This window comes from Sclerotinia sclerotiorum, genomic scaffold (assembly GCF_000146945.2).
Source record: "Sclerotinia sclerotiorum 1980 UF-70 scaffold_1 genomic scaffold, whole genome shotgun sequence".
Taxonomy (NCBI): domain Eukaryota; kingdom Fungi; phylum Ascomycota; class Leotiomycetes; order Helotiales; family Sclerotiniaceae; genus Sclerotinia; species Sclerotinia sclerotiorum.
This window is the reverse complement of record NW_001820835.1, coordinates 1,159,686-1,185,611: the sequence shown is the minus strand read 5'-3', so window position 1 is coordinate 1,185,611 and position 25,926 is coordinate 1,159,686. Positions and strand designations below refer to the sequence as shown.

General features: G+C 41.4%; 8 protein-coding genes across 8 annotated transcripts; 2 read left to right on the top strand and 6 right to left on the bottom strand.

Annotated features, from left to right (window-relative positions):
* Window positions 1-1,528: 1,528 nt before the first annotated feature.
* On the bottom strand, window positions 1,529-3,587 carry SS1G_00454 (hypothetical protein; the record flags this gene model as incomplete). The annotated part of the gene is made up of 4 exons (XM_001598316.1): window positions 1,529-2,414; window positions 2,464-2,762; window positions 2,813-3,043; window positions 3,144-3,587. The coding sequence occupies 4 exons, from the start codon at window positions 3,585-3,587 to the stop codon at window positions 1,529-1,531; spliced, it is 1,860 nt and encodes a 619-aa protein (XP_001598366.1).
* Window positions 3,588-5,833: 2,246 nt separating this feature from the next.
* SS1G_00453 (hypothetical protein) lies at window positions 5,834-7,360 on the bottom strand (the record flags this gene model as incomplete). Its single annotated transcript, XM_001598315.1, has 2 exons — window positions 5,834-6,480; window positions 6,529-7,360. The coding sequence occupies 2 exons, from the start codon at window positions 7,358-7,360 to the stop codon at window positions 5,834-5,836; spliced, it is 1,479 nt and encodes a 492-aa protein (XP_001598365.1).
* A 978-nt stretch (window positions 7,361-8,338) lies between these two features.
* Window positions 8,339-11,402, top strand: SS1G_00452 (conserved hypothetical protein; the record flags this gene model as incomplete). Its single annotated transcript, XM_001598314.1, has 5 exons — window positions 8,339-8,488; window positions 8,544-8,641; window positions 9,003-10,134; window positions 10,192-10,837; window positions 10,966-11,402. The coding sequence occupies 5 exons, from the start codon at window positions 8,339-8,341 to the stop codon at window positions 11,400-11,402; spliced, it is 2,463 nt and encodes an 820-aa protein (XP_001598364.1).
* Window positions 11,403-12,763: 1,361 nt separating this feature from the next.
* SS1G_00451 (hypothetical protein) lies at window positions 12,764-14,573 on the bottom strand (the record flags this gene model as incomplete). Its single annotated transcript, XM_001598313.1, has 2 exons — window positions 12,764-14,198; window positions 14,263-14,573. The coding sequence occupies 2 exons, from the start codon at window positions 14,571-14,573 to the stop codon at window positions 12,764-12,766; spliced, it is 1,746 nt and encodes a 581-aa protein (XP_001598363.1).
* Window positions 14,574-16,392: 1,819 nt separating this feature from the next.
* Window positions 16,393-16,711, bottom strand: SS1G_00450 (predicted protein; the record flags this gene model as incomplete). The annotated part of the gene is made up of 2 exons (XM_001598312.1): window positions 16,393-16,435; window positions 16,641-16,711. 2 exons carry the CDS (start codon window positions 16,709-16,711, stop codon window positions 16,393-16,395), a joined length of 114 nt encoding a protein of 37 aa, XP_001598362.1.
* A 2,025-nt stretch (window positions 16,712-18,736) lies between these two features.
* On the top strand, window positions 18,737-19,051 carry SS1G_00449 (predicted protein; the record flags this gene model as incomplete). Its single annotated transcript, XM_001598311.1, has 2 exons — window positions 18,737-18,974; window positions 19,017-19,051. 2 exons carry the CDS (start codon window positions 18,737-18,739, stop codon window positions 19,049-19,051), a joined length of 273 nt encoding a protein of 90 aa, XP_001598361.1.
* Window positions 19,052-22,177: 3,126 nt separating this feature from the next.
* SS1G_00448 (predicted protein) lies at window positions 22,178-22,608 on the bottom strand (the record flags this gene model as incomplete). The annotated part of the gene is made up of 2 exons (XM_001598310.1): window positions 22,178-22,211; window positions 22,490-22,608. 2 exons carry the CDS (start codon window positions 22,606-22,608, stop codon window positions 22,178-22,180), a joined length of 153 nt encoding a protein of 50 aa, XP_001598360.1.
* Window positions 22,609-23,147: 539 nt separating this feature from the next.
* SS1G_00447 (predicted protein) lies at window positions 23,148-23,825 on the bottom strand (the record flags this gene model as incomplete). Its single annotated transcript, XM_001598309.1, has 2 exons — window positions 23,148-23,194; window positions 23,450-23,825. 2 exons carry the CDS (start codon window positions 23,823-23,825, stop codon window positions 23,148-23,150), a joined length of 423 nt encoding a protein of 140 aa, XP_001598359.1.
* Window positions 23,826-25,926: the final 2,101 nt, after the last annotated feature.

Sequence of the window (25,926 nt, the reverse complement as noted above, 5' to 3'; positions counted from 1 at the left end):
GCTTCCCACTATTCCCTGTGTAAGGTCATGTAACGATACTGTACTAAAGGCAGCGGCTGCCTAAGGTTCGTCGGTTGGTAGTTATGGGTTAAGGCTTTATCACTGGTATTCACTTAAAAGTGAATTCGTTACTAGATCAAGTAGAATGTAGGTAAACTAATTGATAACTAAGTTGAGCACGAAGCTCCTAGGGCTCCTTATCACGTGATTTCTGATGGTGCGTGCGCATACGATCTTCAGGTGACCAAGATCACATACTAATTCGATGAAATCTGATCGTGTTTGCACAAGGCCTAAGCTCTCCTAATTAATCAGTTTGCTACCATCGTAACACCATCAATCCTAATGGTGAATCGTGACAAAATCCTACACAAATTGAAAATTATAATTTCAATCTTTAGGATCTCGATCAATAAAATCACCAAAAATCTGAAATTTTCTGAAATTATTATTACATAAATAATAACTTTATAATTTCAATTTTATTAAATTATTGTGACCAAAAGGGTGTTTATAGACCAGCAATTGTATTTAACTTAGAATCTACAGGTGAAGAGCACCTGTAGATGGGGATAGCTACTGTGACGCCTCACACCTCCGGGTCACGTGGCATGCCCCGTTTGTATTTAATCATAGGAAAACTCTCTACTCTTGTTTTCCTTCTTCTTTTCTCCTTAGCTTAGTATTTTCTAATACAAGATACTTTACCCAGTATTCTTGAGTGTGACAGCTACTCTATATATACACAAATGAATGGCCTAGCCGCAATGGCTAGGCAAAAAGAAGTCATATTTATTCCTCCAATGATCTTACTTTACCGATAACCATTGATACCTAGTACTTGTCCGGATCTGATCCTCAGGTCACCTAAATCGTATACTAATCTCGAGTAATTGTATCATGTGTGGACATGGTTAATGTACCTGAGGTTTCTTATATAATAAGGGTGGGAGGAAAGCAGGGATTTCCATCACAATTATATTTATAAATAAGAAAGTTATAAAGATCAATTTTTGTTGTTTTTGATATGAAAAAATAGTTGAGATTAAGAGTGGTTGAGAAGTGGGGTACTAGATTTATTACAATACGCACCTAAGCTAGATATTTTGTTTTGCTGTCCAAGATCGTTTTTTTTTTTCATTAATGCTACGCTGCCTCTCAATATTACACTTCTGTCATCCTGGTCTTTTGATGGGATGTCTCGTTTGGTTAATTGTATGGTTTGCTGTGTTATTATTCAAGCTAATGACATGATACAACACGACACGACGCTACTCTAAACTTTGCTCATCTTCTTCATTGTCATCACTCATCATTCCAATTCCCCGTTTCCCATTGAACATCATGAAATCATACTTGAGCACAACTAAACGCTTTGTCATCTACACACCAAACTCCCCTCTCGGCCCTCTCCTCCCTTTCACTTTCACCTCTTCCTTTCTCCCTTCTCTGTCCGAAACACCACGTCCAAGCCCCATACCCATCACACCCTTCTCACCTCCTCAAACATCCCATCCTTCTCCCCTCCTCAAACTTCCCCCTTCCCAAGTAAAACCAAATTAGCCACATTCATCGCCGCCATAATCGTCCAAATAACAGCAGCCACAACAGCCGTAATCCAATGATTTCTCATTTTAGTCCCCTCGCCCGTCTCTCCACTCATACCAGTTCCATCATTCTCATAAACACTTTCAATTTCCATCGGTCCATCTACATTTCCCCTCGTATTCTCATCATCTTCCGCAAAGCTATTTCGGTTTTGACATCTTACTGTCATGAATTTGTTACGACAAGTGAAATAGATCAGGGGTGCTGTAACAAATGGAAGAACAATGCTGAGAGCTACTTGACTTGCATTTAAAGCAGCTGATAAACCTTCACGACCAACAGCACCAGCAATGATGATACTAGGTGTGATACTTAGACTTCTGGTTAAAAGGCGTCTTAACCAAGGTCTAATAGTCCAGTTTAATGCGCCTTCTGAAACCATTTGTCCAGCGATAGTACAAACAATACCAGCGCTCATGCCTGATAATAACAAAGCTAGAGCAAAAATAGTTCCAGCACCTTTCGAAATACTCGAAACAAGTAAATCGTAAATACCGAAAAGATCAGCATCTGGTGCAGCAGGGTTATTATACAAAGCTGCTCCAGCTACAATTAAAATTGCAGAATTGACGAAGAGTGCAAATGTGAAGAGACATATTGCTAATTCGGCGTAGGAGTATTTGAGACAGAATTTGATGGCTGGAAGGGATGGATAATATGGTTCCTTGGTACCTAGATCAAAATCTTTTTTGACAAAATTGTTCTTCTTATCGTAGTCTAGAAGTCTAGGTTGTACGATACCACTTCCAAGGTAGAGACTATGAGGCATGACGGTTGCTCCTAGAATACCACATGCTTGATAGAGTCTAAAAAGTGTTAGCGAAATTATAATGAGATTAAAAAGTCAGTACATACCCCTTAGATTGTACGATAGCTTGAGAAGGTAAGTATCCCTTGAAAACTTGACCTACGGAAGTATCCTGAATGAGTGATAATTGAATGCAAAAGCAAATAACAACACCTAATACCAAAGCAACAACAAACATCTCAAAATATCTCAATCTCTTCATTTCACCATTTCCAGGATAAAATGCGAGAAGAATAAGAACATCAAGGATAGACAAAGCACAACCAGCTACCAAAGGTATTTGAGGTATTAAAAGATTGATAGCGATAGCTGTACCAATCACCTCAGCAATATCTGTAGCGATAATCTATCATTGATCAGTCAAATGAAATGCAAAAAGGAGAGGGAAAATCATACTGCACCCTCAGCCAAGATATAAAGGCCAATATTCAACCATTTCGGCAAGAAAGCCCTACAAGCCTCTGCCAAATTCAAACCACTAACAGTACCCAATTTGATACAAAGACTTTGCAAAAAGATTGCAAAGATATTGGACATCAAAACAATAAACAACAGCTTAAACCTATACGTTGCACCTGCAGCAACATCCGTCGCATAATTTCCGGGATCAATATATGCCACCGCTACCTATAAGATTTGTTAATATAATTGAAGATAATATTCGCCATTCTGATACCAATTTTGACATCAATTTTGATGTTGTTGACAAAGGTGGCAAATTACGTACCATGAAGCCCGGACCCACGAATTTAGCAAATTTGACCATAACTTGCTTCATTTTCACCAGTTGTTCTTTAGAGATATTGACACAACTTCTTTCGGATCCCCTTTTCGTTCCCGATTGATCTCTAATATCAAGAGCCTCAACGGTAGGTCCAACCACGTGACCACTCTTCCCATCTCCACCACGTCCACCGCCTCCACCGCCCCTTTCACCCCCAGCCCCCCCTCCCGCACCATTCTCACCTCCCGTCACCTTTCCATCGCCGGTATCATCGACCAGATCATTGATAGATTCCACGCCTTCATCCTCCAAACTTCTCCTCAATGCTCTTCCATTTGCTCGACCGTTCAGATCTTCTCGAGTGGTGAGATCATTTGCCAAGGCATTGGGATTTTGATTATATCCATCGCCTTCCAATGGCTCATCTGTTCTCGATGGACAATTCATGATGTTGGTTTATGTCCTGTGATAGTATGTTGATGGGAGGAGTTGTGGTTACACCACTAAGGTAGGTAGGGAGAGTCGAGGTTGATGATCCGTTTCCGTAAAAGATGCGTCACCTTTGAAATTCTTTATCCGAAGTTTTATGTTTTATGTTTTATGTTTTTGTATTCTGTGGGTAACAAAAATATAATTCAGGAGATGCGTTCGTACACCTCACCCATAAAAAAATCCCCTTTAATAAGATAATCAATGAATCAATTGATTCACTACCATGAAAAATCGAAAGTAAAAAATACCAAACTTCCCTTCACAAATACAAAGGTAAGTCAAGGTAAGGTGTAGAGTAAAGTCAAACATTCCGGGGAAAGAAGATCTTGATTCCATTTTATATACTAGTGTGGGCAGCAACCAACTTTACGTACTAGGTACTAGGTCAAGCACCGCCAGTGCACCTACCTATCTAGTTGAGCAGCAGATAAAATTACTCACGAGTAAAAGTCAACGCATAAACATAAAAGTCTGATATTCTCTCATTGGACCAAATCCATAAATCAGTACCCAACAAGGTACAAGACCACGATCATGACCACGAGCATAAGCTTCGGCACTTATCATTAGCAAATATCCCTTCTCAATTCTAGAAGGTAGAAGCTAGACGCTGCGGCTTTTCCCGATCATATCATTTCACAGACTTCACTGTGCGCACACTCAGCAAATCGGTAAGGAAAATTGCGGTCGGATCTATCAGATCATTGGATCATGATTGATCCATGCTTTCGGAATTCGGTCCAATTCGACCCAATGCAGACCAATGCTAACCCCAACTGTACGTACTACGTATGTATCATTTTTATTATCCTAGTCTTTAGACTTTATTGATGTGATAAACATAAAAAAAGATAGATTCTAGAAATGCGATTACTCATGAAACAAATCTAGAATTGGAAATACTCAAAAGATATCAATGATCTATCTACATTCTCGGATCCGATTGGTACAGTACTCCATTACAACATAGAAAAAGAACCTTGACTAGCACATGACTGACTAAAGCTGTTATGTTGTGATTTATCAAGTCGCTGTCTCTCTAACTCTCTATCCAGTGTTTACCTCATCGTCTATCATATCAATATTCTCTCCCTCCACCCATCCAACTATACATTACGTCATCATTCATCACACATTCATAATATCGACATATGAGGTAGGTACCTAGGTACTTACATCCACATCCATCCATGGACCTACCCACTCAAATTCCAAAATTCCACACTCCAAACCATAAGCACCCAATAAAAAAGCACCCACTCATTCCTCTTATCCACCAGTTTCCCCTCTCTCAAAAACCCAAAAAGAAAAAGAAAAACGACCAGTCAATACCTCATCAACTCATCAACATCAACTCATCTTCCCCCCAACCCACACACACACATCACATCACACCACCTCACCCCAAAGTTACGACCCAAGTCCTCCATGAGCCTATGTGGATTATCACATGCAAAACTCCCGAGATCCCTATATATCTATATCTATATCTACATGTTTCAAGCCATTAGGTGTAGAATCTAGGATCTAGGATTTTCATCAGGAATATATAGAGTATCTATGTGCTCTATCCAATATCCTATATGTAACTACCTATCTAGGTAGCTGGCTAACTACCAGTAGCTAGCTATATCTACCTTTTCTTCCTTTGTGAACCTTACATGATTTTGTCCTAAAGTGCGGGGTTGATAGGTATGTACTATGCACCCAGTTAGGTAGGTAAGTAAATGAGTAGAGTAAGTTGGTCTACCGAAAAACTCCGAGTTGTGCACTAGTGAGCTATCTACCTACTGTACCTACCTACCTACCTACCAACCTACCTATCTAATAGTAGTACCAGGTCAACAATATGCAAATATAGGTATACTCCTAATGTAGTGTAATAAATAATTTGGTTGGTATAAATGAGTTATTGCTACCTAGCTAGATGCTACTCAATGCATCAAATATCATATCTCGAATCTGCCGAATCAAAAAGTTTTGATTTTCATAAATCAAACCCAACGGTGAGACGAAAATATGCAAATTTTCACCACCACAACCATATTGTATGTAGTAATCCATTCATAGAATCCCAATGAGATTGAAAAAAGCGTGTCCCCATCCTTTCCTAGGAGGAGTCACAAAAGAACGCCTGGTGATCCATGCAACGCCATGCAAATATTATTCTGCAATTGTCCTATACATGAAAGAAAACCCTCTTAGGCATTTCGATCTTCGTCAACCTGAGCGTATGCCTTTTGTAATGCCCTTTTCTCCCTACCATCATCCTCAAGAACCACAATCCAATCTCGGAGCTGGATATTACGTCCCTTGACACCATCTTCTCGCCAAGCTCCTAATCTCCGTACACCATCTGTCGTGAGTTTTTCCAGCCCAGGATTCGCTGTTGGGCTACCAACAGAAGCACCAAGACCTTGTGTCATGATTTTACCTGGTGTACTTGTACCACTCCCAGATCCGCCAGCCGTCATCCAACTGTATTGCTTCTTCTTTCCAAACACATTTCTACCACCCAAGAATTGTGTAGTAGTTACATTGGCTGCTGCGTGGCTTGCGGCCTCACTAGTTTTTGCCTCTGCTTTCTTCTTCATTTCTTTCTTGGTGGGTGGTTTATCAAGGATATCCGGAGCCATAGAACCTGGTGTACCCGGATTTATTGACCCAGCACGAGATCCCTCACCAGACTCACGAGCCTTACGTTTTCGTAGCCTCGCCTCCTCAGCTTCCTGCTCTTTACTAGCAGCTTTTCGAAGAGTTAATGCAACATCATTCGCAAAAGACTTTGTTTGAGTCTTCGCGCTATCTGATACTGGAGTAGGTAATCTACCTGCAGCCGAGAGAGGGCCTTGGCTGCGTTAGCTCAAAATCGAAATAACTAAAAATTGATACATACGTTTAAGAGGGTTGGTGAGAGGGCTGACAGAACTCTCCCATCCAATCCGTGGACCGCCTTCATTGACAATGGTAGAAACACTAGGTTTGATCGCTTGTACAGCAACATCTGCCCATTCATCCTTAATTTGAGCATGAGAACTTGTTTGTCGGCCTATAGCTAACTTGAGTGCATCCTCCAATAATCCACGAAGACGATGCTTGGTAGAGATAGACATGAGCGCAAGCTGATCAACTAGTAAAGAATCGGCCGGAACGAAGAAACCAGTCGTTGCAGTGATGGCTCCATCTGGCCCCACCGCAGTTTGTACTTTGACATTTGGTTCTGGAAAATGTTCAGGTAGTTTCATGGTTCCCATTTTTCCATTGGCATCTGTGTTCAAACCAAGACCATTGTCATGCGCAATCTTCTCCATTCTCTTATGAACGTGGCCAACGTTCAAGAATGGATTATTCAACTCTCTTTGCCTCGATACTGCTAAATCACGAGCTGCATCATGCCAGGCTTTATCCGCAGCCTTTTTCTCAAAATCCTCTTGTGACTTAGCATTTGGGGCCTCACCAGGTTGATTAGCGGGACCAGAGCCGTAAAAAGATCCTTGATTCCCAGGTGCAAATTGTGTAAAGCTGTGACCCGCCGAAATATTGCCTGGATGTGACCTTGAGCCTTGAGCATTAAACGATGACGAGTACTGCTGAAATGTGTATTGTTCCTCCTCTGCAAGATCGATACCAGTTCCTCCCAATACGTCCAACGGATCTAACCCATCAAGCTTATTTTTATCAACCGGTCTCGAGGGTGGGCCCATAACTCCACCAGGATGCTGTGGCATCTGCAGATTAAAATTATTAAAATGAGCTGCCTGTATATTTCCTTGATGATGCTGCTGAACTTGACCGGGGAAGCTCAAAGGACTCGGTTGCGCATGAGGTGGAACAGCACCCGGAGTTTGCGGTAGATTTAATGAAGGAGACGGTTGCGCATTTAATCCATTTGAATATGGTGTGGTGTAAGCACCTTGAGGAATTTGCACGGTCGAAAAGTGCGGCGAAGGTGAAGCTGAACTCTGCCCGGACGCACCTGGACTCATCGCATATGGTGATGTGACATATGGCGAACCTGGTTGAGAGGGCGGGTTGGGAGACATCCTTTGTCGCTTGTGTGGCGGAAACGCGAACTGTTGTTGATTTTGCGTCGAAGGTGAATTAACTGGCTGAGGAGGAGAGAAAGGCCTCTGTGGCATAGGATAAGGCGGTTGCTGCTGCTGTGGTTGCGCCATGGTGTCGACGTCTTGGTTGTAATTGCCTTTAATAATTTCCTGTATCCTTCACAACCCAGGCGCAAAGCCCGGCTACCTCCAATGATACCGACCCATGCGCTAGTATAAATCTTCGAAATACAGCTTAAACACTTGCGCGACCGTATTCACTCGTTGTTTTGATGAGAATTAAGCTGCTTTCTTTCCAGGGCTAATACTTTGTTCATTGAATGGAATCGCGAAAGCTCTCCCGTTTTGATCTCATCACGTGTAGCTTTAGTGCGAAATTTCTCGTAACAAGGAACGCCAAAATCGCGTCTCTTTGATGATAGGGTCTTAACTTCTTTCTTACCTACTGTACCTATTGAATTTATTTACCACAACTTCAATTCATTCTTCTGCTTTCAAATTGAATCAAAACTTTCCAACGTTATCAAGGTCGGAATTTGCTTGATTATGTTATCTTGCTGAACATTTATCTGCCTTGAAGGCAGCTACATTAATAAACTCTGAATCAACTAACAAAGAAATCAATATTATATTTCATTCACAATGGCATCAAAACGTAAGGCTTCCGCCATGGCACCTACTGTGGAAGGACCAGTAGATCCAGCTGATGAGCTTACTTTTACGAATCTTGGTGGTGGTAATGAGGTCGGAAGATCTTGTCATATCATACAATACAAGGGTAAAACTGTCATGGTAAGCATAGAATATCTTTCTCCTTCTGCGCAACTTGCTTACTGACTTTCGATAGCTCGACGCTGGTATGCACGCTGGTTATGATGGACTAGCAGCTCTACCTTTCTATGATGATTTCGACTTGAGTACTGTCGATTTACTTTTGATCAGCCAGTAAGCGGATTCCTCTTCTTTACATCCTATATACGCGTATTGGCTTTTGGAGGATGGATAGTGGATATATGGTATTCTCTTTTGGCGGTTCAATACAATGCGCCATCGGCAGTTTGGACCCTGCTTCGCATTTTGGGTCATGCAATTCATATACAGAATTCCGTCTCACATTTCATTTTGGCCTATCTACCTACCATATTTATCATGTATACGAGAATCAATACAATACCATTATCCCACAGCAAATGCTTGTCTTGATTCTGTGATATAACTTCTATCGCCGCACGTCCGACTTGTATATAGACTATTTTTGTTGGCGTACTTTGCGTTGACCGGTAGTGCAAGAGCTGACCTTTTAAAGTTTCCACGTCGACCATGCCGCTTCATTACCATACGTCCTTGCGAAGACTAACTTTAAAGGTCGCGTCTTCATGACACATCCAACCAAAGCTATCTACAAATGGCTCATTATAGACAGCGTAAGAGTTGGGGGGGCATCATCTAATGGAGGCTCACACTCAGTCTACACGGAAGCCGACCATCTCACTACATTTGCTCAAATCGAAGCTATTGATTACCATACCACACATACAATCTCTTCGATAAGAGTCACTCCATACCCAGCCGGGCATGTGCTAGGTGCTGCCATGTTTCTCATTGAAATTGCAGGACTCAAGATCTTTTTCACAGGAGATTATTCTCGAGAAGATGATCGACATCTTGTTTCTGCTGAGGTTCCTAAAGGAGTGAAGATTGATGTTCTAATTACCGAATCTACTTATGGTATAGCATCACATATTCCTCGATTAGAACGAGAGCAGGCCCTCATGAAATCCGTCACTAGTATCCTGAATCGTGGAGGTCGCGTTCTCATGCCAGTCTTTGCACTTGGTAGAGCCCAAGAACTTCTTCTGATTCTAGATGAGTATTGGGATAAACATCCCGAATTTCAAAAAATTCCCATCTACTATGCGAGCAACTTAGCTCGTAAATGTATGTTGGTATACCAAACATATGTCGGATCTATGAACGAAAATATCAAACGACTATTCAGAGAACGCATGGCTGAAGCCGAAGCTAACTCAACTAGTGGAGGTAGAGGAGGACCATGGGATTTCAAATACATTCGTTCATTAAAGAACCTCGATCGATTTGACGACGTTGGAGGTTGTGTTATTTTAGCAAGTCCCGGTATGCTACAAAATGGTATTAGTAGACAATTACTCGAACGATGGGCACCAAGTGATAAAAATGGTGTTATCATTACTGGTTATAGTGTCGAAGGTACTATGGCGAAGCAAATCATGCAAGAACCCGATCACATCCAAGCAATCATGTCCGGACCACAGGGTTTCACACGAAGATCAGTACCTGGAGAAACAGAGAAAGCTATGATACCTAGAAGATGTAGTGTTCAAGAATTTTCTTTCGCGGCTCATGTTGATGGTGTCGAAAATCGAGAATTCATCGAGGAAATCGCTGCTCCTGTAGTGGTAGGTCAACCCAAGTTCCAATCTAGTCCTGAATGAGAAACATCCTAACATTGATAGATTCTCGTCCATGGCGAACAACACAACATGATGCGTCTAAAGTCCAAACTCCTCTCTTTGAACGCCGACAAAACCACCAAAGTCAAAGTTTTCTCTCCCAAAAACTGCGAACCATTACGCATCCCCTTTGTAACCTCCAAAACCGCCAAAGTCGTCGGAAAACTCGCAAATAATCCTCCGCCCGCTGATTCTAGTCAACTCATCACGGGTGTGTTGGTACAAAATGATTTCAAAATGTCTTTAATGGCCCCGGAAGATTTGAGAGAATATGCTGGTTTGACTACTACTACTATTACGTGTAAACAACGTATGACGCTTAGTGCGGCAGGTATTGATCTTATACGATGGGCATTGGAGGGGACATTTGGAAAGATTGATGAATTACCTGAAAGTAGGGGGAAACAGAAACATTCGATTGGAAATGGTGATACGCATATGAATGGATCATCTGATGAAGAAGCTGATGAGGAAATCGCGAATACGAATGCGGTAACTGCTTATCTAGTTATGGGATGTGTGACGGTGAGGTATAGGAGTAATGGGGAAGTGGAATTAGAATGGGAGGGAAATATGTTAAATGATGGGATTGCCGATGCTATTATGGCGGTATTATATTCGGTGGAGAGTAGTCCGGCTGCTGTTAAACGTACGTTGTTAATCTTCTTACTCACCATCTATTCTTTTGTTTCTTTTATTTTCTACTCTGATATCATATCCCTTCACACTATCTTCTCCCATTCATCACACCAAAAAGAAAATACTAACAAACTCAAGAATCCGCAAGCAAATCCCCACATTCCCATTCCCACTTCCACCCCCCCACCCCCTCAAAACGCAACCTCCACGCGCACCTCTCCCCAACCGAACGCCTAGAACGCCTCTTCATGTTCCTCGAAGCCCAATTCGGCGCCGACAACCTAATACCTATCGCACTTCCCCGCCTCTCCTCCATAGAACAACCCCCTGAAACCAAACCCGAACCCAACACCAACACCGAAAGCGAAAGTGAAACCTACGCCCTTGAAAAAGAACTCGCCCGTCTCCATAAACTAGGTATTCCAGTCCCAGGTATCGAAATTAAAGTTGATAAGATGGAAGCGAAGGTTTGGTTGGAGGATTTGGAGGTGGAGTGTGGGAATCGGGTTTTTGGGGAGAGGGTTAGGGCGGTGGTGGAGAGGGCTGTGGAGGTTACGGCGCCGTTGTGGGGTTAGCTGGGTTGGTTGGTGGGTTAGGGTTGTGAGAGGAGGGAATGAAGGATGGATAAATAGGTAGGAAATGAAATGAAGAAAAGTAGTAGAGGAAGGGAAAGGAAGAGAAATATATTCTTAAAATAAAAGAAATCACACAAGAAATCCGAAAATAACCCCATGAATTCAAATGCAATCCACAAAAATTAAATTATAAATATAAACATAAACAAGCTAAAAGTAAAAGATACAGAACTGAACTGAACTGAACATCTCATCGCAAAAAGAATAAATATAAACCAGGCGTAGATATTATCTCCTAACTAATTCCCCACTCCTTTCATATATCTATCCTTTCCTCATTTATAATTTCCTCACCATTCCTACTGTTTATATAATATTATATTTCCCTTCCCTTTATACCTCTCCCTATATCTATACCACTTCCTCATTTTTAATTTCCTCACTGTTTCTCACCATTCCTCATCATTACCACTACCCACACCTCCCACCCCTAACCCCTCCATATCCAATCTCCCCAATTCCTCTCATTATCACTACACCCCTCACCACACCCCCCTCTCTTCCCCATCACCATAAAAAAAACCCCCCGAGTAAAATAAAATACACCTCAATACCTCAATACCTCAATGCCTCAATGCCTCAATGCCTCAATACCTCAACACCTCTCATCGATCCAAAATGTAAATATCTCAAATATCCATCTCGATATCCATCTCTTTACTCATATTAATATCTACAAAATAAATATAAAACAAAATATCGTTCTATATTATTCTAAAAGTACATTCATCCCATTATCCATTATATATCATGTATTATCCCACCACCTATTATCCACCATTCATCCTCATCTTCAAGCAAATTTACCAAAGAAAAAAAAACCATTTCAAACTCCTATTCAAGATTATTGGTATCACATTTACAAATCAAATACAGAAGTCAAAAAGATTTTTTTTTAAGAATTTTATATTTTAATTTTCCTTTTAGTATTCATAAAAATCATTAAACCACCCTTTTCCACCCCATTAACCTATCTACCTAATATCCCGCTCCAAAACCAACCAAGCTTCAAGCTCAAGTCATCATATATATGCTACAATGCTACCAACAATCCTCCAACCCCATGAAAAGATGTATAATTTGTATACCACTGAAAGGGTATTCAACCGCGCGCCAAACACCAAATCCCAAATCCCAAAGCCCCACGCTCTGTGCATCTATGCAATTAATCATCCTGGGGTATATCCGCATGTCTTCTGTCTTCCGCGCCCCATTTTTATCCGCATCATAGGTTGAATTATCCATTATCCCCATCTCACTCCATCCCCATTTTCTTGGCAGTGTTCTTGTTACAAAGCCATTTAATCAACGTCATCGTTGTTCTCATCCTCTGCATGTATCACCCATCCTCTGCTCATCTCAACTGCTTGCTCCCACTTTTTGAACATGCGTGCAGCCTTTGCAGGCTTGACTTTTGGCTCGAAGATGGTTCGGTCATCGCGATTGATTTCCTTGAGTTCATCGAACTCCTTCCAGATACCAACTGCGAAACCCGCTGCAATTGCTGCACCAAGAGCAGTGGTTTCGCGCATAACAGGTCTGTTGATTGGGATGTTGAGGATATCAGCTTGTGTTTGCATGCAAAGGTCTGAGTTAGACATGCCACCATCGACGGCAAGTCCTTCCAATTTGTGTCCGGAATCCTTCTCCATAGCATCGAGGATGGCTTTGGTTTGGAAACAGGTAGCTTCGAGGGTAGCACGGGCAATGTGACCTCGTTGAGTGTGTTGAGTGATACCGAAAAGTGTTCCCTTGGCATCATCAATCCAGTATGGGGCGAAGAGACCAGAGAAGGCAGTAACAAATACCACACCACCATTGTCATCAACAGTCTCTGCCAATTCAGTGATCTTGCTAGAGTGTGCAATGAAACCCAAGTTGTTCATCAAGAATTTAACACCAGAGCCTGCAACAGCAATGCTACCCTCAAGAGCGTAGACTGGTTTTCTGCCATTACCAAAATCGTATGCGACAGTAGCCAAAAGACCATACTTTGATACTACGGGTTTGGTGCCAACGTTGTAGAGAAGGAAACAACCAGTTCCGTAGGTGTTCTTTGCATGACCAGGTTTGAAGCCACATTGACCAACCAAGGCGGAAGATTGGTCTCCCAAGCAGCCAGTGATTCTGGTACCTTTCAAAGCACCATATGCAAGTTTACCAAAGGCCTCTTTGTCAGAGGAAGGAACAATTTTTGGGAGAGTGACGTTCTTTCTGTCGAGTTGGAAGAAGTTGAGGAGTTTATCATCGTATTGTAATGTGTGAAGGTTCATGAACATAGTTCTAGAAGCGTTTGTGGTGTCTGTGACATGAATGCCACCTTCCTTTCCTCCATTGAGCTTGTAGATCAACCAAGAGTCAACTGTTCCGAAAGATAATCTGCCTTCGTCGTATGCGTTCTTGATGGCTTCAACGTTTCGGTACATCCACATGAGCTTAACGCTCGATGGGTATGTGGATAGTGGCAGACCGCACAATTGAAGGATCTCGTCCGCTCCTTCGGAATCCTTAAGCTCGCGCACAAGAGCTGTGGTTCGGGTGTCAGGCCAGACAACGGCATTGTATAGTGGTTCCCCAGTGTTTGTATCCCAGCAGATGGTGGTTTCACGTTGGTTGGTAATTCCAATGGCTTTGATGTCGGACTTCTTGTATCCCAATTCGAGGAACTTCTCTGTTGCCTTGTCTATACATTCATCCACCGAGTTGACCAACTCTTGAGGGTCATGTTCATGCCATCTGCGAAAAGAGTATTGTTAGTCGTTGGACGCACGAGTACGAATGGCACAAGAGTTGAACTTACCCGGACTCGGGATACATGTTCTCGAATTCATGCTGGTGCATTGCCACTGGTTGTCCTTGACCATTGAAGATGATGAATCTTGTGGAAGTTGTGCCTTGATCAATGCTACCAATAAACCAATGTTTCTCTTGTTCCTCCTCGGTCTCGGTTAAATTCTCTGGCAGATGTGATTTTGTTTGTTCGATGTGCTCAACATATTCTGGATCCTCTGATTGTGGAGCCTCAACGTTTCTAAATTCTGCATCTCTCCTGTACTTGTAACTGTCGATATCACCAAATGGGATCGAAGGTGGTGGTGTGGGATGCATCATCATGGTAGGAATGTGATTGTGTGTAAAACGATTTAAAAGACAAAGGGTATTGTAAAAGCAACGCTTGATGTATGGAGTGAAGGCGAGTCGCTAATAAAGAAGATGCTTGAGAAGAAGTGTTGGTTGTGTATGGAAGATGGAATGGAGGGGGGATATGTTGTATATATAAAAGTCTGGGAGTAGGTGGGGGAGTGAAGGAGGCTTTGCTTTGTTCCGGGAAAGGTAAGAAGTAGGCGCGAAGGGGAAGCTCGCTAGTCATGGAGAAGAGATGCAGATGGGGATGGAGATGTGGAAGGGGAGTAACGGTAAAAGGATCTACGCATTAGGAAACTCACCGTACTGTGCTACTCTCAGAAAATATTGGATCGGAGACTCGGTATTCAGGTCCCATCCAGCTAAAATTCCTACCTTAGCTTTTCCATACCTTGACCAAAGGCAATTATTGGAGCCCCGCCATCTTTCGTTCATTGTGGGAGCTAAGAAAAGGAAGAAACTAAGAAAGTCGCAAAGATCCTTAGTATAAAATTTCGATTGTCGATGGCGTCTCGTCGGAAGTTCCGTATATCCTTGCCATGCCATGCCATGCCCTGCCATGCTGTGTGCCATGTCCATATTGAAAATTATGTTGTACGCAGCGTAGATTATTTTGCTAGGCAGTAGTGTCTTCTGTGCCAGGTGAAAGCGGGGGCCCCTCTCTTTAGGTCACTTGGTGAATTTTTGGTACGAATGCACGGATGGAGATGGGAAAATCGATCCCGCGCATCCAGCATTGGCATGGTTTGGCATGGATTTGGCAAGCCACGGTAGAGCTGTGGAACAAATCTGACGGTGGGCTGGACTGGTGGAAGAGGCGAAAAAATTAAAAAGAATTAAAAAAAAGATTAAATTTAGTAAGATTACGAAGTTACCTCGACTCTTGATGCAAATGCGGTAGCAATTTAGCTAAAAGTCTATCATCCATGTACACAATCCACATAGAACCATGTCAACTCTGCACAGAACACGCAGAACACGATCCATTTTCCCAGGGCGACATGTGACGGATCAAAGATCAGCGAAAATTCATGGAGGTAGTTCCGTTAACAGTGGGGAAGTAAGCAGGGGAAATATATGGGATTATGGGATTATGAGATTAGAAATTAGAATCAATTGATAGTAAAGTGTGTTGGACTTGGACACTGGACAGAGATTACTTTGACTTAGATAGGGACGAAGAGATCTAATTACTACTGAATAGATACTAGAGGATTATCAAATACATCACCAGCTGACGAGTAAATAATCATTAGATACCTACCTAGTACATCCATCTAAAAGCTCCTATTACTTTTGGTGGGGCAGGGGACAAAACAAGTGCTTCCATTCCTTTCCCTTAGCCCAACACCGATATTGTCTTTCCGTTGACGGATACTCCCCCCATCCGTTGGTCGTCTTCCCACATTCCATTTCACTCCCTCTCTTCTCCTCCTCCCTTCAATTGATTACTTTCAAGTTTCAACCCACTTGCTCTACTACAATTTCTACAATGTCAAACATGAAACGTCCAATGGCTCTGCATATGGGCTGGCTGGCTGGCGGAATGAACTGGCTGGCCTTTCTCTTCCAGTGTTCGAGGCGTGTTCTATGAAAACGGAAGAATTATTTCCTCCTATCGAGACGAAGAATTGGAATTATGCCGCGCCCAGTGGTTCGTCACCCTATAGAAATATCCATGTAGTTTCCTCTTGTAGAATTATCCAAAGAGGAAGTTAGAGTCCGTCCGTCGAAAACAAAATATATCCGTGCTTCACTCACTTGGGTACTTCCGTGGACAACTTTTCTAATCCATGTCTGCATTCGCATCTGCAGTTACATCGTGTACGCTGTACATGTCTCCTGTAAGCTCTGTTTGCATTCTTTGGGCTCCGAAAGTCGATGCACCTCCACTATTATTCTTTTTTACGAGACGAGATAGCTGCTCGACTAGCTCTGGCCCCTCAAAAAGCTCATCCATCGAACTGCTGATGCTTGTACCGGTATCGCCTTGACAGGTCTTTCCCGGGAGCAGAACATCTACCCAGTACCTACAAATCTACGAGACATAAGACTCGCAAATGATCCACAGTCTCACTTGTGGCTGTGTGTCCCTGAGGCGCCATGGTGGGGGAATTGGGACCGCAAATCTGCAAATCTTCTGTGTGTAGGGAACTGGGTAACGTCAACACAAACGAAACGACGTTGTTGGAAAAACGGCTCAACCAGGTCTTATCTGTTCTCTGCCTTGGAAATGATAACCAGATGTCGATGTTATGATGAAATTCCATCTCTTCAATCATCGAGAAGTGTAAAATCAGCATAAGATCTCGATCGAATACATAGGTAACATCATGCCCCCATTATTTTTGAAGTCATCAATTGATTTTACATCAATTGTTGAAATCATTTGGGATCTTGGGATGTTTTCTTATCTCAGATTTCATCATACCATCATCATACAACATCGCGGAGTGTATGTCCAATTTATGTCATTTATGAATTCATAACATAACCTCTAACTGTTGGAGGCGAATAGATCTTCAGGAAGAAGATCACGACATAACATAATTGTTCACGGGGTACGTACTAAGGGCAACTCATTGACAACACATTTATCTCGGCATTCTTAATTTTGTTGAAAGAAAATCCCATTCTCGACGATACTTGTCCAACCCCCCACAAATTGACAGTGATCAATTTTCGTTTTCATCTTTCTTCTGAAACTTTGAAAATATTCAAAAATCACGACTCAAGTTTACCCCTTTTTACCATCCTCTTGGATGTTGATGCCCTACCGGTACTCTACTCCTACTCCACAAAGTTATTATTAATTGCTCTCGTGTACAGTGCTCGTGTACAGAGTACGGAGTTCAAATTTCCAAAGTATTGTCCACCCGGTCAGCACAGTCCAATTCAAATCAATTCGAATCAATGCAATGCAATTCAATTCAATTCAGTTCAACTCCTCGCGTCTAAATCTAAATTCCAAGTCCGAAGTTCCAAGTTGGAACTTCCAAGAGTTGAATCTCAAACTACTCGAGTAATAGCAAAAATGAGAAAATGATCACTTGCCATTACTTCCTCGTCTATGCACAATTCAATAGGTAATTCCAATAATTCAATTCCAATAATTTACCAACAACCAAAGCCGAACTCTTTCCATCTACTCTACGGTCCACGGAGTACTACATTCATCTGCCAATTATTGAAACCCACTAGACTAGAACCCAGCCAAAGTCGAGACAATAAGAGAAATTCCCATCACAGCCTCGCCCATACATCTATGTCTATACATTACAAACCATCTATGTTCCGAGAGTCAGTCCACCCCGCTGGTCTTCTTCCTCATTTACCAAGCTAATCATCAAGTCCAGCTCCAGCCCCTCAAGATTTCAAAAAAAGTTGGGGGTTACAAAAACTCAAATCGGGACATCCGACGGGATTTCCTAATTCGTCTTGGGCTTCTCTCTAATCTCTTAGACTTTTTTGTATTTTAACCTTTTTTTCATTTCTATTTCTGGAGAAACGCCAACGGAAACCGAAACAGAAACAAAAACACATCAATCAAATATAAAATTGAGTGCCGGAGTACCGATACGATACAGATACAGCATTGGAACCAAAAGACCGTGCAGACGTGCATGACACTTGCATCGCTCATCTATTAAAGATTACTAGGTAGCAGGTACTATTATTTATTCCTCAATAGGAAATTCCAGTCAGGAAAGCATGGGGGAGCGATACTGCGAGCCCGCGGTTAAGCATTTTGGGTATCCATCCACCTGCTTTTCAACCACCTCCCCACAAGACCACCCTTCTAGAACAATTTAGATCGGTTCATCCACCCCTTTCGAGTTTCAAGCCGGTGACCCGCAACTCAAAAAATTTCTTATCCATCGTGAGAAAAAGGTCACGATGTCAATTTCTAGCTTCATGTTTTGGTCTCTCGCATGCTGCACAGACTTTGCAGGGCTTTTTACACTCTGTTGAGTAGAGTACACTCATCTTGGTACCTGACTACCACCTTATTTTCCTACCCAAAATAATAACTTTCAAGACACAATATACCCACACATTCCCACGGATTCCCACACAAATTTTGATGATCAAAATCCTCCGTATGATTAAGATACAATATCAATTTTAAAATGTTAGCACACAAAAATGCGACGACAACATTGCAAACTTGCAAAGGACGACAACACGCAAACAAAGTCGACAACAACGGACAACATGCAATGCATGCAATGCATGCAAGACAGGCGCTTTCAAAAAAAAAATTCGAACTCCCTCGAAGATTCGAGACTGTGCACTTTGCAGTCTGCACTGCACTGCACTGCACTGCACTGCATGCTGCATACTGCACACGTATACTCCGTACAGTAAGTATGTATGTAGTACTGGCGTACTACTACTGCATCTTTCAAGTTAAGGTTACATTGCTGCGAAACGAAGAGAAATAAATAAATAAACGTAAAATTTAAAAAGTCAACTCGCCTCTTCTCTGTTCTCTTCTTTTCTCGAGAGTTAAGAATTAGAGTTAAAGTTACAATCTAAACCCCATTCCCATTCCCGTTTGAAAGTAAAAACTCTATCTTTCTTTTCTTTCCTTCCCTTTCTTTCTTTCTTCCTTCCTTTCACTTTCCCCTTCCCCACATATATGCATACATATCCATTACTGAGTAGGTTACCAAAACCCAAAAATATTATTAATGTCAAAATTCAAATTTAACATTTAATATTAACATTAACATATGCCAGCGTGAACATTTTTACATGGGGTTTTTCCTTACGGCACGGCGCGGCGTGGATTCGTGTGTGTACGTGGACTGAGCCGGAGCCGAATTATTTGTACTTGTACGACCAACTGCAGGCAGAAAGAAAGAACTCTTGGGAAATTGAGAGAGGAGCCAAGTATAATTTCAAATATAATATCTCCGAGTTTGTTAATCCGGCTCGAGGTCTTTGGTTTTTTTTATCCGTTTTTGTTTTTTTGTGATTGTAATTGTAATGGGTGTTTACTTTGTAAATAATGGTTGGATTAGGCTGTTGGGTGTATTGGGTTGGGTTTGGGTGGTTTTCTGATGTGAGAGTGAGGGTGAGAGTGAGGGGGAGATTGGGAGACAGGCAAATGGAAAGTAAGAAAACGGACTTGAGTTCCTGCAGTTATTGCGCCGCGTGGACAGTGCTGCAGTATGTATGAAGGAGGGAGAGGGAGGGTGTACAGTATAAGGAAAGATACGATAGGATAGGATAGATTATGATAGGATATGTATGTATGTATGTATGTATGTATGTACGGAGTATTTCGTACCGCAATACGGCGGGAGTTTTCCACAGTGCTTTGGAGGGGATTGGGGGATGGGGAGAAAAAGGAGGATTGGGGAGATAGATGGATGGGGGAGATAGATGGATGGGTTGGTGTTTAGTTTTATATAAATTTTTAACAGTAACAATGATAGAGATAGAGAGAGAGATATATAAAAAGATATAAAAAACTCCTCGTCTTGATACCTATCTAGATAGAGAATTATAATTAATTAATTAATAAAATCAAACAAAACAGGATAAAACAAAACAATACAAAATAATACAACAATACTGTAGTACAAGTACAAGTAACCTTACAGTAGGTAGTATTTTTCGGATGCTGCCGGATAGCTGATATGTAGATAGATGCGCGGGTAGCATATAGGATATAAGAAGGGACAGGATGAAGATGTTGGGATATGCGCGTTAACGTTTCGTGCCTATTAGGTATCTATCTATACAAGATGAGATGAGATGAGATGTGCAGAATATATATGCAGAATCTAATATCTGTGCAAACTCATTTTCGATTTCAATATTCATTTTTAATATGTGTATGTGTATGTACTCCGTATGTACTATGTACTATACCTATGTACGGATAAGCTAAAGAAATGGATGGATATAATCTTACAATATACAATATGCGATGTAAAATGGGATGGGATGGGATAGGATGCCAAATTTTTAATTTTTAATTTTTTAAATCTTTAGAAGGATGGATGCAAGGCGTAAATCATAAACGTGTAACCTTATGTCGGTGAAGAAACGAAACGAACGGATGGATAAGAATGGATAGGATGGATAGGATAGATTTAGCGAGGTTTCTAGTTTTCTTAGCGTGGCTTTTTTAGCAAAGAGGTTTGCCCACCAACTTTCTGTTTTTTCTTTTTTTTTTTTCGAGGTTGTGTTTGTTGTGTTTTATTGTGGTGGTGGGATAAGGAATGTTTTTTGGGCGGGGGAAGAAGGACGGGGCGTTTTATTTTTCTACTTTTTGGTTTTGAGGCTTGGGCTTAGGTTTGAGTTTGGGAAGGTATGTGGTTTGGTTGGTAGGTAGGTAAGTTCTTATTTACTTCGCGTTGTAGGTTGTAATTATGGATGGGTTTCTTGGTGAAAGAGGGGTTGCGATGGAGTTTTCATTGAGTTTTTTGGTATTTTGTTTAGGCTAGGTAAGTAGTATGTACTGAGTGAGTATTTATTTACTGTACTAATTATTTTGCATTGGTAGGTACCTATTCTATTATATGTAAGATGGATTATATGATATTGACACAATTGATCAATTGATGAATTTGCGCATGGTTTTACTTCGATGCGATGTTCTGTTAAGTTTCTTACACACATTTATATTCAGATAATAAGGTTTGAACTAAACAATTTATGCGTCTCTTTCCTTTTATTTTTCCTTTTTTCCTTTTTTCCTTTTCGCCTTTTTTCTTTCTTCTCCATCCATTCATCCATCCATCAATTAATTCCTACCCACTCTTGACCTTTCGCCTCTCTCTTCTCCCTTCATCCCGCATCCTTCATCTTCCACCTCAGCCTCCACTCTCACTTTCACCTTCACAACCTACCAATGTAAAGTCAAAGCTCTTCTCCAGTCTCTAGCTCTACTCTAGTCCCTAGTCTCTACTCTCAAAACCACAATCTGCACCCGCGGGAACTAGTAATTAGTAACTAGTCAGCCAAGCAAGCTACAACTCAATATATAACACAGGACACAAGACAAGACACAAGCTAGACACGATTGCCTTCCCACCCGTATCCGCATCTCCATCCACATTCCATGTCTCCACTATCTATTGTTATTATATATAATATAATATATTCACTAGATGATAGCGAAGCCAGAGTGATGAAATAGGTAAGCCGTATATGTATTGTGAACGTGCTACACGGCTAGAAGGATATGGATGTCGGATATGGATGTGGATGTGGATTACAAGACTAGTAATATCTAGCTGATATGTCTTGCATCAAGTGATGCAAGTCTTTGTGCCGTACCGTGCTGTGAAGTGTTTGCTCGTGTGCTTGCTTTGCTTGGCCTTGCTTGTTTTTGTTGGTGGGCTTGAGCTTGTCGGAGCTGGATTAGGCTTGAGCTTGAGCTGGGTCTGAATGATGGCTGGTGTTGGTGAGCTTGAGCTGGCTTGGTTGACGATTGGTGAACTTGAGCTTTGTCTGCTTCATGGTTGGTGTTCATGGAGTGGTGACTGTTGAGTGATGAGTAATAGAATACTCTATATTGCCGTGGAGTATGCCGTTTATCTCTTTGCCTCTTCTTATTCCTGCCGGCGAGCGCATTTCTCTTCCTCTCTATTTCCTGGTTAGTCTTTGACTCTTTTTTTCTTCTTGTTTTCTTTTTTTTTTTGGAGTATAGTACAACATGAAGGACTTGCGTACATACTTGAACTTTGATGGGATTATTAGTGATGGACCTGGGCCTGGCGAGCATGCGATGATCGCTGTCGGTGGCGGATCGCCCGAAAACCCCTGTGAATTGGAAGCCGACTCAATGAGCTCGACTCGGTAATCGAGAATAATTGTTAGATTATCGAGAGAATTATTAGAGAATACACGATGAGAGACTTTACCGAGTAGCGTCTTTGTACCAAATTGGTCCGGTTTTATGAGAGGAGGGGGTAAGTAAACCCTTTGGTAAATCTAGTGACGCCTCGTCGAGTGAAGAAAAAGAAGAAGTCAGCTCTGACATGTTGGATAAGTGGCAGGAAAGTTGGTTTTTAATATAATCCAATAAAGTATTATTGGATTTCCAAAGAAAAAGAAACAAAATCACCTCTGGATATTTGATAGATGGTAGGAAAGTCGGTTTCGATTTATACGCGAGAAGGCGGCCCTTAGTAATTTCTTCTGGTATAATCCAGTGATATATTGTCATGTCCGAAGGAAAAGAAGAAATCAGCTCTGATATATTGAACAAGCGGCGGGAACGTTGGCTGCGATATTGGTAAACGAGAAGGCAGCCCCCAATAATTATCTTTTGGTATAATCTAGTGATATATTATCGAGTGTCCGAAGGAAATGAAGAAATCAACTCTGACCAAACGGCAGGAAAGTTGGCTATGATATCATACGCGAGAAGGCAGTCCCTAATACTAATCTTCTGGTATATCCCAGATGAATAGATCCAGTGATTCGACGGTGTCTTATAGGCGACAGGGAAGAAATCCTCTGGATTTTGTAGGAGACGGAAAGTATTGGTGTTTTAGATGGCGGGAATGTGAGGGATCTTCAACTGAAGTTTGAATATTCAGTATCGTCTGAATCTTCAATCCATTCTGGTACACCGAATCGGTTAAATCCTCCAGTTGAAGTCAAGTCTTAAGCCCATCATATTCTTCAAGAAAGGCGGAAGATGATACTGGCTTAAGGTTCCTGATTATGTTCCAAAGAACAACATCAGATCCACTCTACATTTCTCCCATGACCCCAACAAAAGCGCCTACCACAGCACCAACTTTTCTTGGCCGCATCGGGCATCGACTCTGGCCGGAAAACCCCCTCTGTCAAGTTGTGCTGGAGGCGAGTCCTACCATCCAGCTCAACCAAGGTGGTATCTTTCCAGAAAGCGTGGCAATCATATTCCCGAATTTTCTCCACGGTTAGGTGGGCAGCTACTTCGGTCCACTCAAAAGCGAGGGATTCTACGCAGTAGGGATAACCGTCTGGGTAGGCAAGGTGGAATAGCATCACTCTCCCGCTTAGGTCGATGTCGTCTTCCTCGATTGACTCTACCAATTCGTCGGGGTCTAGATCTGAGGGGTAATCGGATCCCTCCTCTTCACTACCTACCATCGCTTTCTCCTCCTCCTCCTCCTCCTCCTCTTCCTCTCCCTCCTCCTCCTCGCCCTCATCCTCATACTCCTTCATCTCCGCCTCCTCTTCACTCTCAGAAGTTGAAAAATCCATTTCCCTGACCAGGGCAGGAAGGCTATCCTGGCGCCAACCACCGGATCTGCAATCATTCTGTTCTACTAACATTTTCATTTTCTTAATACTCAAACTGACTTGAGTATTTGATGTAGCTTGAATGTTTAACTTAAATTAAAAGATTGATATGATTTAAAAGTCTGAATCAAGTTGAATCTTTAAGGCAAGTTAAAAATATGAAGTTGTGATAATATCTCAGGAATTTTCTCTCAGTACCTAACAAGAAAGAAACCTGGGGGGAAGTCTCCGAAAACTATATAGATGATTTCTATTTGGACTGGAAGTAGCTTTACGAAACTAGAACCTAATTGGGATATAGTGAAGTGGTTAGCTAAGAAGAAATTTGTCACCGCAGAGGTTAAATTGTACTAACTTCCCAACTACTTAATTACTAAATATTACTCATTCAAAAACTTTACTTTACACTAATATACAAATATCACCACAATAGCCAATATAATGATAGATCGATATTGAGACTAGAAACTTGAATATAAAATGGGTACCCGTGGTGTCAGACTCAAATCTGTAATAGGAAGAAGCGCGGCTACTAAGCAAAACAGGGCGGTTACTTAAATCATTGTCGTCTTTCGATTGCTCTACTTACCTTTCAAGTTCGGCTTTTAGAAAAGAACCTCGTCATTGATACTTAACATGTTGTTTATATGTGGGTTTATCTGGTTCTGGATGGGTTGCTTACTGTGAATGATGCTGTGTGTATGTGACCATTTGGTTAATCTATGCTTAGAGCAGTCATTTCCAAATTTCTTGTCTTTTCATCTGGTTTGGTATCAATGTTAGTATTCCAATACCTAGGTAGGTACGGCAGTTATTTATATTACGTATAAACTTGTCATGTACATGTTATCTCCACAAGAGTCAACTTAATTCTGTGGGAATTATACCTGCATTACCAAGAAACCCAGCAAGGTCGCACCTTCTTTAAAAGGAGTCCTGAGCAAGGAATACATACCAAAGACATTTGATCCCAATATATTTAAACAGGTTAATCATATGAGTTTCGTAGTTTAAAAGAATCAGCTTGGCCTTGTAACTTACCTGCATTTACATTATACCCAAGTTCATAATTTATGTCCAAAAATATGATTATGATTGCCTCAACGTGCCACCAAAGAGATCCAACTGTTATTTTGTCTGAATTAATTCATCTTTAATTCGATTAATATATAGTACTAGACAAAATAAGGACCATTTCGTGTATTTGCACTGAAAAAGTCTAATTTTTACTCGTTTCATTTTCAATTGACTTTATATTAATATTTATAGAAATAATTATAAAATATGTACATTTTGACGGAAACCCCTGCTTTCCTTCCACCCTTATTATATAAGAAACCTCAGGTACACTAACCATATCCACACATGATACGATTACTCGGGATTAGTATACGATTTAGGTGGCCTGAGGATCAGATCCGGACAAGTACTAGGTATCAATGGTTATCGATAAAGTAAGATCATTAAAGGGATAAATATGACTTCTTTTTGCCTAGCCATTGCGGCTAGGCCATTCATTTGTGTATATATAGAGTAGCTATCCCCATCTACAGGTGCTCTTCTATAAACACCCTTTTGGTCACATGTATGAATTGAAACATGAAATAATAATTAGATGTTTTTCATGAGGTAGTCAAAATCATGTTTTTTGAATACACATATGAAACCAGGTGCAGTATTAGGATTTGAGGAACGTACTATCTGTAAGGCTGAATCAATTATTGAGGTCTATGTTAAAGTGAATGGTTCCTGCGTAGCACGTGCACAGGGCACTAGTCCTATTAGGACTAGATTGAGAAGCTCTCTGTAGGAGAGCTTCGCACTTCCGTAGAACTTAGATAATGAGTGATTCATATACAAGACCAATATAGCCTCAGTTCTGCCCTATCAGCTTCCCACTATTCCCTGTGTAAGGTCATTCCTTTTAACAGTTTAGGAAATAAAAATAAAATATAATGACTACATCCTATAATCCTCAGAGGAAGTGGAGGTGACAGCACCAGTGTATTGGACTCAGGGAGAGGCAGGAGCCCAAGATCTTTGGAGACGTAAGTGACTGGAA